Source organism: Idiotropiscis lumnitzeri, chromosome 14, assembly GCF_059441095.1.
Source record: "Idiotropiscis lumnitzeri isolate Australia: NSW breed Sydney's pygmy pipehorse chromosome 14, RoL_Ilum_1.0, whole genome shotgun sequence".
NCBI lineage: Eukaryota > Metazoa > Chordata > Actinopteri > Syngnathiformes > Syngnathidae > Idiotropiscis > Idiotropiscis lumnitzeri.
In genome coordinates, this window is record NC_142404.1 from 20,186,604 (window position 1) to 20,200,828 (window position 14,225).

Sequence of the window (14,225 nt, forward strand, 5' to 3'; positions counted from 1 at the left end):
TGCTTCCTCCTCTTCAGTTTGGTCATGCCGCCGCGGCCGACGGCCCGCCTGCCGCGGCCGGCGCCGAATGTGTGCTTCATCACTGCCTTCTGCACCGGGTCCATCTGCGACTCCGCACACGCACAATAAGAAGCTCACAATGCGAGCTGCTAAAGTTAACATCTAGAACCCACACAAAAAACTAGTCCCCAACAATGACATTAAATGAGTACGGCGGAGCCCCGAATGCAGTTTGGACGCACTGTGTTGAAACTTGGGAAAAGAGGAGGTGCAGGTGGAGCAGCAGCGTTGTTGTTGACAGGAAACTGCAGGAAAGGTTTCATCAGCAGCCCCCCTGGTCCTCCGGCGCCACTTAGCAGGCCCGGGAGGGCGGCGGCCAGCGTAGCGCACATGTTTCCTGAAGAATACAAACAAAGCAAAGTCTCTTTAAGCCTTGATCACTTTTGTTGCTTGTTGTTATTTTACACACACAGCTTTTGTGAAATGCGTCATATAAATAAAGTTGTGTTGTATTGTACTCTATAGGTTATATTTTATAGAAGTAGGTTTTAACCTGATGGACTTCAGTTTTAAAAAAAATACCTCACCGTTGCCAGGGCTACGATGCTGCTTGCAGCTCTAGTTATCATTATCATTCCTCTCCGTAAAGTCTTGCGTTTCGAGAACCTAAACGTGAACGAAAACGCCTCAAACTTTGCACACACTTCGGGCCTGGCGAAAAATTTGATATTTTGTCATCACACTCCACAAGTATTTAAAAAAATGGTCTACAGCGGCCCCTGGAGTGGTTGATTTGGGTCTTTCGCCGGCAAGATGGATTTCAAGGGTCAAGCGTGACTCTTGACAGATTACTGGTGGTTACCCAGCATCCTTTACGACGGCTTACGAAGTTTACAGAGTTCCACGCGAGACTCACGTTGGTAATACTCGCGCAAATGGACAAAAACTTAAAACCTTTGATACAGGCCTTCCTTTCTTTCCTACAAACGTTCAAAAGGAATCACTTTTTCATCTGGTGACCTTGTGTTCACAAATGTCAAGAGCTTCGACGTTGTTCTTTTTCCAGGTCGGATTCTCCAAACGAAGTACGCCGGCGGCTAAAAAGTCTTCAACTCATTTGCACAAAATGTCCGCTTCATACCTTCGTGTGCTGGGCAACAGCAGACAGTCTCCGTCTTGTTTGGGTTCCATGGCGCTCGCTGGACGCTGTTGGGCTCTTTGGAAAAGCGTTGGAAGCTGCCAACGTCGCTGTTGTAGCGACTCGGTCCGGTGGCGGGTGGCGCAGAATAATGTTCGTTGTAATGCTCGTTGATGTTTTCGCTGTAATTCGCGTTTGAATGTTCGCTATAATTCACGTTTTGATGTTCGTTATAATCGGCGTCGTGGTGTTCGCTGTAGTTGGCGTTGTGATCTTCGTTGTATTGCTCGTTGTAATGTTGGTTGTAATGCTCGTTGGCGCTACTCATCGTTCTGGGGAACTTGAAATTGTCTCTTCCGTTGTAGCTCCTCATTTCTCGGCTGTCGTCGAAAGAGCTCCAACGTTTGCGTCCGTCCATTTTGTCGCAGAACCGGAAGTGAATCGAGGAGCCGCGAAGCGAGCGCGCGCCTGTTCGGAAGTACGTCACCGACAAGCCCCCCCCCCCCTTCGCGAAATAACTCAACAAATAGATAAAAATAAACAAACAAACATGAATGAATGAATAAAAATGCTACTTCACGGCAAGGTTTGTCGATGCTAAAAATAAAAGGTCCTCTTTCGATACGGTAGTGCGACAGCCATATTAGTGAAAGTCACGTGGTTGCGCATTGGTACGTCGTGCCTAAAAGGCAGCCATATTGGAAGGGGCGACGTGGTAGTGGGCACCCCTGGGGGGTTGTTCTGTGATCTGCCGAGAACTTGATGCGGATCCGGATCCCGACTCAGAATCGGCTCATACAAATGCGTCAACCAACAGCGAGTCAACACACAAATGCACATATCCATCTAATATTGATATTATGGAAAATACTGGGCATATGCACACGATTACGTAAAACAGCTTAGATTCGATGTATTTTCCTTACTTGAAAATTGTATATAATTTTTTTTCTCTTTCTTACCTTAGCTCATCAATTGGTGTTTATTAGCATGCTTTAAGTACTTGCTGCATTCTTGAGGTTCTCAAAAAATAAATCCCATGGGAAAAATACATTTAAAACAAATATATATATACAGTCCTTTTAGTAAGGTTCTCCAACAGTAAAAAGTTCATGAAATTAAAAAACATTTAAGTTCATATGAAACATTGGCTTCCGTTCAAGCGATGCGCTGTTGCCATTCGTATGGATTTCGCCTTGCATTAGCAGGTTGGTTGCCAGGCAACCGCCGGGCACACAAAGACAAACAACCACTCATGCTCACAGTTACACCTTGGGACATTTTCAAATGTTGAATTAAGCGAGCATGCTTGTTTTTGGGAATGTGGGAGGAAATCGGAGAAAAGCCACGCAGGCGCGGCGAGAACATGCAAACTCAGGTGGATGTCAAAATGGATGGAAATTTAATTGAAGGATTAGGAGATCTTAAGCGGAATGTTGCTTTTTCCAAGATTTAATTGATCCGTTTTCATCGGCAAGTTGACCGCATAGAAACGCCAAACCAGATTGTTGACAAGTCACCTTGTGTTTTGTGGTGACATTTCAGACTCGCAACAAGATAAAGGGAATATGTTGGCGCACCCGAGGTCAAATCGGGGCCAATGTGGCCTCTCGAGTCATGCCAACAAGAAAGAAAAGGTAGGAAAAAAATGTTTTGTTTCAGAAAAGTTGTCGGGGCGCACCGGTGGCAGGTCTTTGGTTCTTCAGGTCCGCCTCCTGTCGTCCCGGTTGCCGTCTCGGTTCTCCTTGTTGCGCTCCTCTGCTCGCCCCCTCCCTCGTTTGTCCTCCCTCCCTCGCTTCTCCCGCCACGCCCTCGCCTCGTCTTCTTCCCGCCGTCCACGGCCTCTCTCGTCCGTCTCGGGGTCGGTCTTCTTCGTCTGCTGCCTCCTTCTATTCGGCGTCGTCGTCGTCTTCTTCTTCTTGTCGCTTTGTCCTTTCAGCTTCCTCTTCTTCTTGTGTTTGGCGTCCGAGTCTGGAGGGGGAATTAAAGACAAAAACAGCTGTCAATCATTCGCTAAATGTGAGAAGCGGAAGGACGTGGTGAGCGGTCATGACAAGCGAGCTCAACTCCTTTTTGTCTCATGAAATTGGAGAAACTTTTCGTTTATTTTTCCGCCAGCTTGCTGAGTTTACGTTCAAGTGCAGAACTTTTTTTGATTTTATTTTACGTAAGCAATACATTTGCATGTTTCCTTGAACTGTTGTTTTCAAAATATTACAGAATACTTTTTTTTTTTTTTTTTTAATTTTTCAATAATGAAAAGACATTTGGAGTGGCGGGTGCGTCCGTAAACACATTCATCTAGCCACGTTGTTGTCATCAGTGCGTCGTTATTTCAGGCCGGGCCCATTCCGTCAGGCCATCGTTTTTAGATTTTGTCACCGCTATTTTGGGATTTTCAGTCCAAAAAAAAAAAAAAATTACAAGAAACGGTTTGAACCACGCGACAAAGAGAAAAACATCAATTGTTCTCTTATTAAAATGTTGTTTCACATGACGTAAGCATGTGCTCTTCCGGAGACGCTATCTACAGGCATAAAAAGCAGGATTTGATATTCAATCGTATTCCGCAAGCTTCAAATACATCGTTTTCACACTTTTTCTAAATTTACAGTTTCAAAAATAGTGTAGCACCATCTAGTGGCTGACATTGGAATTACACTCAAAATAAATGAGCGGCAGCACCACGGTGCCCCCCAAAAAAATCATATCAGAGCTGTAATAACACTTGAGAAAAAAAATATGGCATCGAGCGGCGATAAAGTGACGATGACTGTGTTGGCGCGTTCCAACATGGTGTTGACGTGATGTTGGCACGTTGTGGAGGACGTTACAGCGAGGGAAGGGGCCGCTAACAAAAGGAGGACGCACCTGAGCTGCTGCTGCTGCTGGATGACGACGAATCAGAGTCACTGGACGAGTCAGACGAGGACGACGATGATGAGGATGACGACGAGTCGGAGGAGTCAGAAGATTCCACTTCCTGGTTCTGAGTCATGATCATCTTGGGGGCGTTTTTCAGATGTTCCCTCAGCTCGTCCCTGCAACGCCACAAGCAACAACTTCACTAAGTAGACGTGCATGCATGCGCGTGAACGCCGCCGAATCTTGAGCGTGCGTGGTGCGCGTTCGTTACGTGAGTCCTCCCAGGCCGATGGACGTGAAGAAGTTGATGGCGAATCGCGTGTTTCTGGGATTGTCGCGAGGAAAAAGACCTTCGAAGAAGTTCTGCAGTGTCCTGGAAGACGCAACAAATGTCAAATGGCATTTCAAATTCTGTCAAGGTGATTTGGTACATTTCATTTACGGACGCTTGCAAGATGTTTTTTTTTTTTTTTTTAAATGGCACAATGCGAACCGAACAGTTTTGTGCAATCAGGAAAATATTGACCATCATTCATTTGCTTCGATTCCCCAAACAGAATTGAGAAAATTTTTCCTGCACTGTCTTCTTCACACTTAAAAAAGGGGTTAAAAGTAGAAAAAACAGAAACCATTTCAAGCTTATCATTCGTTTCCAATGGGGCCAAATACGGCACGACAAATATGGAATATTATTCGATTCCGATATTTTGCAAAATAAATGACAGAGAACCGATTAATCAGCTGTGTTGAAAAAAATAAAAATACATTGAATAAAGTGATTTGCTTTTTGGTTCTGTAACACTAAAGACCCAATTTTGGAGGCAAAATGACTTGACTTTTGTCGGGCTGGGCAGACGGCAAAATTAGAACCGGTGCAACATTTGCGATGTCCTTGGAATCAAGACGGCGACCTTCCATTGTGACACGCATGCAATCGTTACGGCGCCATTAGCCCGCAAAAGTCCCGCCCCAGCACGGTACGTACATGTCTTTGAAGCGCTGGTTGAGTCTGGGCAGGCCCATGTAGGCGCAGAGCTCCTGGAAGAGAATCTTGACAAAGATTCTGCTGGATGAGGTGGTGGTCTCCTCACTGATCTTGATGCACTCCAGAACCTTAAAAAAAAAAAAAAAAAAAAGGGCAGGGATTACATGAGCTTTTTATTTTTATTTTTTTAAAGCAATTCTATTCAATTTGGGAAATGCTAAGCAAACGACCAATCACGGCTCACCTACTTTCTGAAGCGGATCCCCGATTGGTCGTTATCTGAGCAACTGTGACGTCATTTTTAGTGGTCCAAAGTGAAAAAACTTTTTTTGCTTACTCAACTCTCAGAATGTCTTGTTTAAAAGTAGCGAACATTTGATTGCAAATATTTTACTTTAACGTGACAAAAGTCGTATTCTCTGAACTCTTATAAAGTATGTTGCCATGGCGACTGATCAGGATGGGACCATCTCGGCCTCAGTTGGAGCCCAGAAAAACCTGGCACTGACCCCAATTTTTTATTTTTTTTTATGTACACAGATCAGCTCAGATGAATGCGTGTGTGTGTGCGCACGTGCGCTTACACTCCAGGGGATGGAGTCGGTGTAAAGGAGGTGAGCAAAGAGTCGAGCCACGTTCCTCAGCTTGTTGGTCTCCAGCCGGTGGATGGTTTCGTACTGCTCGGTAAAGATGGCCTCAAAGCTCTCCATGTACTCCTTCTTCAGCAGGCAGAAGCGCTACACGCAATATTGACACAGAATACACGAGTTGAAAACAAAAGGCAAAAAAAGATATTGCACATCAACCGTTTTTTTGTCAAACCTACGCTACACAAATGTAGCTAAAAGGAATGCCCGCTTGCAACAACATCTTTGCCGATTTTCGGCATCGGCTTTTTTTTTTAAACTTTCAAGGTCAATAAATTTAAGGCTGGTTTATTTTGGCTCGCTGCGGCACACTTCTCTCTCTCGCTGCTGTGCTGGTGGCCCTGCCGGCAGAAGCAGATTGATTGGCCCGCCCACAGCACCATCTGAGTGGCTCCCTGAAGCAGCCAATCAGCAGTAAGCAGACATTGGTTATCGGCCTCCATGACTACTAATAATCGGGATCGGTCCTGAAAAACGCAGATCAGTCTATCACTATATGCTACAATACAAAGCAGCGAGCTAGCTCATTTCAAAGGAGAAAATCTCCAAAACAAATCTCGAAACATTTCTCAAGCACGCTTTCGAAGGTGCGCGAAATCGGACCGCAACACAGAAAGACCGATGACGGCGATTACGGGGAGGCTGTTCTTCTCTCTCCGACTAAACAGGGCGGCCGCTACCCACAATGCACCACGACCACGTCTTGACGGGTCATTCAAGGCTGACTGAATAGAAATTGTTTGTAACAACTTTTGAATTATGACCATTGTTAACTCATTCACTGCCATTGACGAATAGAAACGCCAAAAAGTCCATTCAATTTACCTCGGCTGGTTTATAAAGAAACATGAACTTTTGTCTTTCGTCACTTTCACTGCGGGCAGAAGACCTCACTTGCATGAAGGTTCACGGAAACGAGGACGCGAATGGGCGAGCGAGCATCTTGACGTGATCCGCACAACCGTGTAAGCCAAAACATAACATTATTGTTCGGGAACTCTCATTTTCATTCCATCGGCCCGGAACGTAGCCGCGCAACAACGGGCGCCGTCTTCTCTAATCGACGTGTCTCACCCCTGCCAGCAGGCCAAAGAACTTCTCGTAGGTCCTCTGTTGAGCGCAGCAGTCCAGAATCATGTTGCACAGCTCCTTCTACACACGCACACACATTTATTGACACCTGAGCGGTCTGCCAAGCAATCAGAACGTGTGTGCGCATGCACGCGTGTTACCGTCTGACTATCGGGAAAGTCCATCTTGATGAGCTTGTGAGCGCACTCCTCAAAGTCCAAACTGCACAAGGAAGGAAGTGAAGAAGCAAACACGGCAGCAATGAGACACGGGTTCCTCTTTTACACACGTGTGCATCAACTCGGGTGGTACTGCAAAAGAATTCATTTATTACCAATATGATGTTCCAAAATGTCTCACTTTTCCTTGGAAAGTTTTGACCGTGTCTTCAAACGTCTCCAGCGCGTGTTTAACACTCTTCACTTCAACGTCCCCACAAGGGCAGACATACACAACACACACGTTTTCAGTTCATGCCCTTCTTGGGTGGACTTCAGCTTTTTTACTGTCTGTCTGCGTGTGTTCACTCAATTCGGCTGATGGTTTAAGATTGCGTCCCAAAACTGTCACGTTCTCTTCAATAGAATCACATGCACATACACACATGCACGTGCAGTCACACTTGGCAATTAGACAAACACGTACGCGCACGCGCACACAGTAAAAAAGCTGAAGTCCAAGGACGGGAAATGTGTGTGTCTGTATTTGTCCAGCCTTGTGAGGACACGCTGGAGACTTGCTGCGTGTATTTGCTCAGTGTGGATGCGTGCGCGTGTGTGTGTGTGTGTGACCTGGACTGAATGACAAGGTAGATGGTCCGCCTGAAGGCCACCAGGTTGACCTCCGTCTGATCCAAGATGGTCACCTTCTCGTCTGAGGACACGCAACACACCGTCATATAGCGACATGCGTCGCGTCAACGTGCACAGAAGACAAATCGGGTCACCTTCGCCCTCCTGCTTCTCGTCTTCCCCATCTTGGTCCTCTTGGTCAGCCTCGCTGTCTCCGTCGTCATCGGAGTCGCTGCTGCCCTCGTCCAAGATATCTGCCCGCGGGACCAAAGAAATTGGGTTGCAAAAGTGGCACTTTCAAAACGCTCCATTTGTAGAGTCGTATCACGACGAGCAGTAGAATCACGTTGCTGCTGTACACACCCACGTTTCTTAAGTGCCTTCTTTAAAGCTGCGGCGCGTATTCGTTAAGCTTCTGTCGCCTCCGAGGTGGAAACTTTGCATTATAATTCCAGATAAAGAAAAAACTTTTGACGACAGAGGTCGGACGTGTGCAGATGAACACAACGGCAACGGACGCATCGGCGACACAATCGGATGACATCCACAAACAAAAATGAGACCTCTGTCAGATTTGCACAAAATTAAATCCGAATTGCATGCAGGGGAAAAAAATATCGGACAAATGAGATGCACGTCATGTTCGGACAAAAAAAAATAAATAAAAACTTGAATAGAGTTTTGATTCGTAGCTTGAACAGCTGTGACGACTTTCGAAGTAGAAAAGTCCCGCATCGTTCTTACCTCTCTTCAGCGTTTTGTACTTCTCCTCGTTTTCCAGGAAGTTTGGATCCATCTTGAAAACATCTACGGACACACGCACGTTTAGCATCGTGTTTGCGTGAACAAGGTTAGTCAAGTGAAAGACCACTAAGCAAGAAAAAAAAAAAGTGAAATAAAAACTAGCGTTCTTTATTCCCAAAAATAAAAAATCAATAAATACATTTATAAAAGCCACTGGAATTAATTCCAGTAGAGCAAAAATGTCCTTTTGTTTTGGACTTTGCCAATTAAAACTCATTTACTACCAGCCCAGGTAAAATGTACTTTTTGATATCCGATAGCCGTCAATGGCGGTGAATGAGTTAATTAGCTGCATAAGCTTTTGAAGTTCATTTGTGTTCATGTCGATTTTTTTTTCTTTTTAAATCTTGCATTAAACAAATACTCCTCGGAAAAATGATACAAAAATCAATAAAACCTCAAATAAAAACGAAGCGTTTTCTACAGAATAAAAACAAACTTGCTCTAAAAATTAATTCGGATTAAAAATGAAAGTCAAAACGAATTTAAAACTAAATCGAATGAAACCTAGCGAACTATTCGAATTTCTAACCCTTATTGGCAATGAGCATAGAGCAAGAAATTGAATTTGTTCCGAGACCTCACATTTTTTTTAAGCCCATGATAAGGTTCTTTGAACATCCCTTCATAACATTCTTCATGCATCGTGACTTCATGCTTCCAATAAGATCATGATCTCAAGCTCTAATCTCGTTGCACACTTGAGTACAATGACAATAAAGGGATTTCTGATTCTGACGATGGCCACCAGGAGGCAGTATAACGCAGTTGGAGAGACGAAGAAAAAGAAAAAGAAAAACAAAAAAAATGTACCCAAGGATCGCAAGCACCGTTGGAAGCATGACGAGCATTTTAGAATCAAGTGACACTCACTGAGGACGTCGGCGGCATCGTAGTCGTCGTCCAGCGGCAGCATGTGCGTGAACTGGTCATCCTCGTCCACCAGGTCCAGGCCCTCGGGAATGACGGGGTGGTCCTTGAAGCCGTCCTTGCGGATGGCGAACATCACCTCGATCATGTACTGCACGCGCTTGTCGATGGCCGACTCATGCAAGACGTTGCGCAGCCTCTCGAAGATGGCTGCGGACAAAACAATCCAACTTTATTTCCAGAGCGCAATTGACAACAGCTGGACTTTTAAAAGCGGACACAGGGGCGGGGGGGGGGGGGGGGGTGCTTGTCTCACATTCAATGGGAGCGGGAATGACAGAAAGAAGGGCCGGCAACAGAAAAGGCTACCGCAGATCTGGGCGTCAGAGTGGAGGAGGAGCTCGGCGAGGCCACTTCAAGATTTGAAGACAAACACAAGTATCTTAAAGCCAACCCGAAAGTGCATTGGGAGCCAGAGAAGAGAGGCCAAGATTGGGGTGATGTGATCCGTCTTCCGAGCAGCCCTATTTTGGAGCAACTGGAGACGCTTGAGGGAGGACTGGCTGACTCCAAAGTCAAGCGCATGACAGTAATCTAGCCAAGGCGTGCATTACTGTTCGGAAAGAAAGGACTTCACTTAGGCCAGCCGCCCAAGATGAGCAACAGCACCGATCTGATGATCTCATTTCAAATCACTGTCCAGTTTCAAAGCCAAGTTGGACATTGTTGGCTTTGGAGAAGATGTCAGGGGGACGAGGTCAACAGGGTTGAGAGCGGAAGGGCCACTGGGACCAAAGACCATCGTGGACGTGCTACCTCGTCGCCCACCGTGCCGCCCAAATCATTGGTTTCTTTCCTTACCGTTGATGCCGCGCGGGGAGACGTCCGTGAGCTTGAGGCCGCACTCCTTGAGGAAGGCGATGGCGACCTCCACGCTGTCGTCGGTGGGCCTCTCCAGGAGCAGCGTCAGCATCTCCAGACACAGAACCTCGTGGGCCTGCCCAGGCACACGCACGTCAGACAAGACACACACAAAGTTGCCGACGGTGGCGGCCGTCCGGACGTACCACATTCTGGTTGATGAGGTGAGCCACAAACTTGGACGACGTCAGACATTGTTGCTGGAAAAGAAAACAGCTTAACGGAACAACTTGGGGTTTTTTTCCCCGCTTGTTCTTGCAAGAATCCAAGTCAAGTTCAGATTGTTGGGGAAAAAAAAGGCGACTTTAGAGAGGGGAAAAGAAAAAAAATGGATCTTTGACGTCTTTAGCCGTCAATGGCAGTCAATGCGTTAAGAGCTTTTTTTCCCCTTGAAAGGATTCCTCATTTCAATTTATCAGAAAAAAAAAGATTCTCTCCCCTTTATCGAGAGCAACACAAACTTTTTGCCATCCAGACAGCTGGGGTTGCTATGGCAACAGCCTACCTTGATGTTGCGTCGGTATCCGCGTCGGAAGGTGAGGATGAGTCGCTTGAGGATGAGCTCGCCGATCTGCGGGAACTTGGAGTTGATGATCGCCACCACGGCGGCGTAGACGTGCGTGAAGATGGGAGACGCCGCCTGCGCCTGCAGCACCGAGCGCGACAGCAGACCCCTGAGTCACACATGCACGCACGCACGCACACGCACAGGCTTCATTTATTCTCCTTCTGCCATCGTCGATACTTTGACGTTTACAATTCGGAAGGCCGGACCGCCTTCATTCTCATGAGGAAAAAAAAAAATCATTTGAGTTGCAAGCGTGGTCACATCTCAAGGTTGCAACTGCAGTTTTGTTTATCTTGCGGACTTGATTTAGATTTGCGCTCAATTGAAACGCGATCGCCTTCTTTCGAACAGCCGAAACCAAAGTGGCAAGGGTGACAAGCGAGGCCGTTTCATCAACACAAAATTTCTTCGGGCGCGCCGCCTCACCTTCCCCTGACGATGTTCTCCTGCAAGATCTCCTGGATGATGTTGACGATGTTGGACACGTTCACTTTGTTGATCAGACCATTGATGGACTTCTTCAGCGCCTCCCAGCTCATCCTCTGATAGGCCAAGCTGTGTAGGAGGGGGTGCGGGGTTTTGAATTTGGGCGCGCTGCATCAAAAGCGACCGTCGGCCGGCCTACCTGCTCTTGTCGGTGATCTGCTGCTGCATGAGACGCAGCTTGGCGGGGGGGATGTAAGCGCCGCCCGTCCGGGTCAGGATGGGGTCCAGCTCCTCCTTCTTCTTCTTGGCCGGCGGCTCATTGGCGGACGCCGTCGGTCCGTTGGCCGAGGGGGAGTGGCTGCGGCGCCGCCGCTGGTCTCGCTCCCTGCGCCGTTCGCCGACGTAGCGATCCCTACGCACACAATCGGCGTCAAGAAAAACGACGGACGTCACATTCCAACACGATGAATGTCGTGTTTATGGAGGACTGAATGTGACCAAAATTGAATTAAAAAAAAAAAAAAAAAAACATTCAAATTGTCATTAATTAATTAAATATGGAATTAAACAAATGTGTCAATTAATTAAATTACCAATGATCACATGTCAAAAAAATCTATATAATTATTTCAGTATTTAATTTACTGCCATTGACAGCTAAAGACGTCAAAGATCCTTTTTTTTTTTACTCGGCTGGTAGTGAATGAGTTCATTATTTCATGGGGCCGCGTTACAGTGTTTCATGAATTAATTTTATCGGTCAAACTCACCCATCAAAGTTTGGTGGGCGGGTCCGAACACCTGATTGGTTGGGCTGCTCACCAAGTCACGGCAAATCAATTTCAGAATGATAAATTGATGCCAAACCGAGTGAGGAGTGACAATACACTAGGGGGCGCTATTCACTTCTAAGAATCTTAAGTCGTCCATCGCCGCCGCCGCCGCCATGTTTGCAACCACTTCAGGCCATCATCGGCCCGGCGGATAATCGGTCTACCATAAAAAGCAATGACTGAGGCGTCGGCAAGCCCGATCCTGAGGCAGACGACTAAAACTAGTTGTTTTTCCCCCCTGCTAGTCTAACCCTAACCCACCAAAAGAAAGTGAAGCGACTTTCTTTTGGTGGGTTTTGTATCACCCGAAATGCTGCAAACCGGCACGTGGCGGAGCAAATTGATGATTTAGTCATCATTACAAAATGATTGTGTTGGAAATGCACAGGATGGCCTTCTCCGAGCTCTTTTGGGGGGTCGGCGTGAACCAACTTTGAGCGGTCCAAACAACAAACCACACCGATGTCGAACTTAAAAACATATCCCAGATGGATTTTGACATATGAAAAAACTGGATGAGGATGGAAGGGAGAGTCAAACATACAACTTGTTCTTCACTCCTCGAGCTGGTGGCTGAGCTTCTTACCGAGGGTGCCGGCCTCTGTCGGAACCGTGACGGTCTCTGGACCTGGACCGCTCTCGTCTTCTGGAACCGGACCGCTCTCGTCTTCTGGAACCGGACCGCTCTCGTCCCCTGGACCGCTCTCGTACTCTTGAAACGGAACGCTCGCGTCCTCTGGATCTAGATCTGTCTCGCTGCCTGCCCCCGTCTGGGCTTCCGGACGTGGCTCGGACTTGTTCCGGGGACCCGTCTCTGCTTCTGGATGGTGAGCCGTCAAGTTGTTGCTCTGTGGGCCTCTGCAAACGAGCACAGGTCCAATTCCAAAAGGGAAGGAAGCAACAAGGACTCCAAGTGCCAAAATTTCTGGAGTCCATCAAGGACGTGCGCGCTAGACCAATATGCTTTTTCAAGGGCCAATACCAATACCGATTATTAGAAGTCATGGAGACCAACAACCAATAATTGAAGCCGATATTTGTTTGTTGAAAAAAAAAAAGTGGTCAAATGGTGTCAAAATTTGGGAAAATAAGATGCAAAATAAACCAGCTTTTAATTTATTGGCCTTGAAAGTAAAAAAAAAAGGCCGATGCCGATAATCTGCAAAAAAAAAACAAATATCGGCCCGGCCGATAATCGCTCTATCCCTAGCGCGCGTACGGTGACGTGAGCGACGCTGCTCCTGATCTTCCTCATGGCGACGTGATGGTCGTCCTCGCTGCTGCTGCTGCTGCTATCGCTGTTGTCGCCTCGACTGCTGCCCGAATCGCCATTGCCTCCTCCTCCTCCGCCTACGTTGGGAGTCTTGGGAACGAGAGACTCCTGCTGGGGTGCAGCGTCCTCATCTGACTCACCTGAGGTCACACACACACGTCTCGTTTTTGTTTTTCAAGGCACGTTTGAGTTTCTTTTCCAAAAGCTGGCCCGTGGCTCTCCTGATAGGATGACTTGAAGCTCCTCAGTTGTCCGTTTCTGTGTTAAAACTTTTAAAAGTAGCCTAAAGGTGAAGACAGTAGTGAAAGTTTGCAACTAGGTTTGTACAAAAAGGTCCAAGCGGTACTTTCTACCCCTCGAGGACTTTGCATGAAGAGGTTTGCCAGAAAATGGGTGCATTGTCATCTTTCTGCATGCATGTCACAGCAAAATTCAAAAAGCCAGCGAGGATGCTGCAGCAAACCAAACTAGCAGCGACAATGAACTTACCGGTGTGCGCTTTGCGAGCGGGACTTGTGCTTGTATTTGCGTTTGACGACTCCATTTCTGAAAGAGAAAAATAGACGCGAGGCGCGTTGGAAGCAGAACACACCCACGCGAATTTCTCCAACACGTGGATATCATTGCACTAACCGAAAGATATGCATATTACAAACGAGGTCGTGACTTAATAGCCATTTGAAAAGGACAACTTGTTTTTCGTTTGAGTTTTGCCTTCCACCGCCATGCTAAAGCTAGCAAGCTAATGCTAACGGCGGCAAACTCTTCTCACAGACACTCACCTTTTTTCTGTTATTGTTTTATTATTTTTCAATTCTTTCAACACAAACTCACTCGTTTCGTGTCACCTTCTTGGACTTTTCAATGTTCAGTCACGCATGGAAACATCCAGTTTGTGTCTTTATTTCGCCGCTCAATCACGGAACAAACACTAAGTTAAGGAGGCCATGCGCGTCAGTTGCGGGATTAGCTTCCGGGTCATCTAAAAAAAAAACAGCTTCTGGGTCATTTTACTGCAACATTATCGAAAACA

General features: G+C 46.7%; 2 protein-coding genes across 4 annotated transcripts in view; both read right to left on the minus strand.

Annotated features, from left to right (window-relative positions):
• Positions 1-1,598, minus strand: part of znf385b (zinc finger protein 385B) — a 6,455-nt gene extending 4,857 nt beyond the window's left edge. Inside the window, exons 1-3 of one of the 2 annotated variants that reach the window (XM_088314522.1) lie at positions 1,142-1,598; positions 243-397; positions 1-110 (exon numbers count right to left, since the gene is read on the minus strand). The exon at positions 1-110 is cut by the window's left edge and continues 43 nt beyond it. In XM_088314522.1, the coding sequence (XP_088170648.1) occupies positions 1-110; positions 243-397; positions 1,142-1,556 (680 nt within the window). In that variant the 5' untranslated portion in view covers positions 1,557-1,598. The remainder of the gene's footprint in view (positions 111-242; positions 398-1,141) is intronic. The other variant, XM_088314523.1, reaches the window with a different exon arrangement.
• A 976-nt stretch (positions 1,599-2,574) lies between these two features.
• On the minus strand, positions 2,575-14,188 carry cwc22 (CWC22 spliceosome associated protein). Of its 2 annotated transcripts, none has more exons than XM_088314518.1 (20): positions 14,027-14,188; positions 13,682-13,738; positions 13,139-13,332; positions 12,506-12,777; positions 11,286-11,498; positions 11,087-11,215; positions 10,598-10,766; positions 10,239-10,292; positions 10,033-10,168; positions 9,175-9,381; positions 8,242-8,304; positions 7,653-7,751; positions 7,498-7,579; positions 6,868-6,928; positions 6,710-6,787; positions 5,573-5,725; positions 4,989-5,116; positions 4,275-4,376; positions 4,010-4,179; positions 2,575-3,109 (listed from the first exon to the last, which is right to left on the minus strand). In XM_088314518.1, exons 2-20 carry the CDS (start codon positions 13,734-13,736, stop codon positions 2,841-2,843), a joined length of 2,634 nt encoding a protein of 877 aa, XP_088170644.1. In that variant the 5' UTR covers positions 13,737-13,738; positions 14,027-14,188; the 3' UTR covers positions 2,575-2,840. The 2 variants fall into 2 exon arrangements, with proteins under 2 accessions (XP_088170644.1, XP_088170647.1); XM_088314521.1 differs by having other exon boundaries at positions 13,975-14,186.
• Positions 14,189-14,225: the final 37 nt, after the last annotated feature.